Consider the following 1,563-nt stretch of genomic DNA (forward strand, 5'->3'; position numbering starts at 1 on the left):
TAAGGATAAGCAGGTGTGCAAGCAAGCAGGGTGACAGACAATACAAAGTATTGCATACGGTAATATATAAATAAGACTAGCACAGGGAGCAGTTTAAACACCGAATAATAATATATTCGAGCTTTCTTGCCCTCCGTGGATCCTTCAACCTTCAAAAGTGTGTCAGCGAGCAAGTAAGAAACCGAGTCAGTAAATGGGTAAGCACAAGTAAAACAACAGAAGTTAACAGATTGAGTGGGGGTCATTTAAAATAAACACATGGAAAGCAGACTGGCTCTTCTTTATTATCTTTTTTAAATGTTTATCTGCCTTGTCAAGGAGACTGAACATTAGAAAGATAGAATTTGCGTGTGAATTATAAGGCGAATGTCATAACCATAACATTTCGCCGACTCCCATCTTGGAAACTTTTTTTTAAACGCTCACTTTAAATATCAACATCGCGACAGGGAAAAAAGGAGCAGCTAAAAAATTTAAGAGACAAGACGAGATCATGTAAAAAAGAAAAACTATTTCATGGGAAATAATAACGCCTTTACTTTAAGCAAAATGGCACACCTTCAAGTAAAGTGCCACCTCATAACCAGTACTTTATGTAAGCGAAGAACAACAAACAAGAACTATCAACGAAAAACTATGTTTGGACTGAATTACAGCCATGTAATGTGTTCTTAAATGGACATAAAAGATGTAGGGCCATTATTAGAAATAAATTGTCCTGTGGGCGGAAATATTTCCAATGCTTGGATTTTATTATTTTGACGAGCACCTGATTTCACCACGATGACAAAAAATACTGTCGCAATTGTTTAAGATGGCCACCCATTGTCAAAGAAAAAAGTGGCTGTCTTACACAAAGTCATTTTAATGGGGAAAAAAATAAGGAAAGAATTGAAAAGTGGCGGTTTCAGGTTAAACTGTGCATATGTTTTATACATGCCACGCACACACATACATATATATTGCTAGATGAATAGATAAATGGAGGGATAAACAGACAGACAGGGTAGGTACATAGGTAGTGTAGGTAGGCAAGCATGCATGCACGCACATACAAACAGAGGTGGACGAACAGACAGACATACATACATATATATACACACAACTCTGGAGAGAGAGAGAGAGAGAGAGAGTTCTACAAATAATTATGTGTGCAGTGGTATAAACATATGAGTAATCAACTTCCACCTTTCATCAGCAGTGATACAATGCTATAGACAGACAGTCACTTACTTTTCATCTCCTATGTCGATTCCTTCCAATTCATTTGTGACTTCCTCAATCTCTCTTTTCAGCTCCTACAATCAGAAAAACAAAATTATTACAGTACAGGAATGTTGTAAAAACAATAAAAAGCTATCTTTAGGGGGTGGACGGGACTGGCACCTAGTGGTCAAAATCCATCTTTATGGATGAATTTAGTTTACTCTCGATGAGGAAACCAAGCCTGAAGAGAGGATGATTAATTGATATTCACTGTGATAGGCCTTTCATACACAATTCAGCCTTAAAAACAGCGGAACGAATAGAAAAGCAAACTTTTTCAGAAGCTGCAAAAGCCCC

At 37.2% G+C, this 1,563-nt stretch overlaps 1 protein-coding gene across 1 annotated transcript in view; it reads right to left on the reverse strand.

Moving 5' to 3' along the window:
- Positions 1 to 1,563, reverse strand: part of LOC101858484 (cytohesin-1) — a gene marked incomplete in the record, with an annotated part of 72,932 nt that overhangs the window by 61,770 nt on the left and 9,599 nt on the right. Inside the window, 1 exon segment of the mRNA XM_013081459.2 lies at positions 1,234 to 1,298. Coding sequence (XP_012936913.1) covers positions 1,234 to 1,298 — 65 coding nt within the window.

This window comes from Aplysia californica, unplaced genomic scaffold, assembly GCF_000002075.1.
Source record: "Aplysia californica isolate F4 #8 unplaced genomic scaffold, AplCal3.0 scaffold00131, whole genome shotgun sequence".
Classification (NCBI taxonomy): domain Eukaryota; kingdom Metazoa; phylum Mollusca; class Gastropoda; order Aplysiida; family Aplysiidae; genus Aplysia; species Aplysia californica.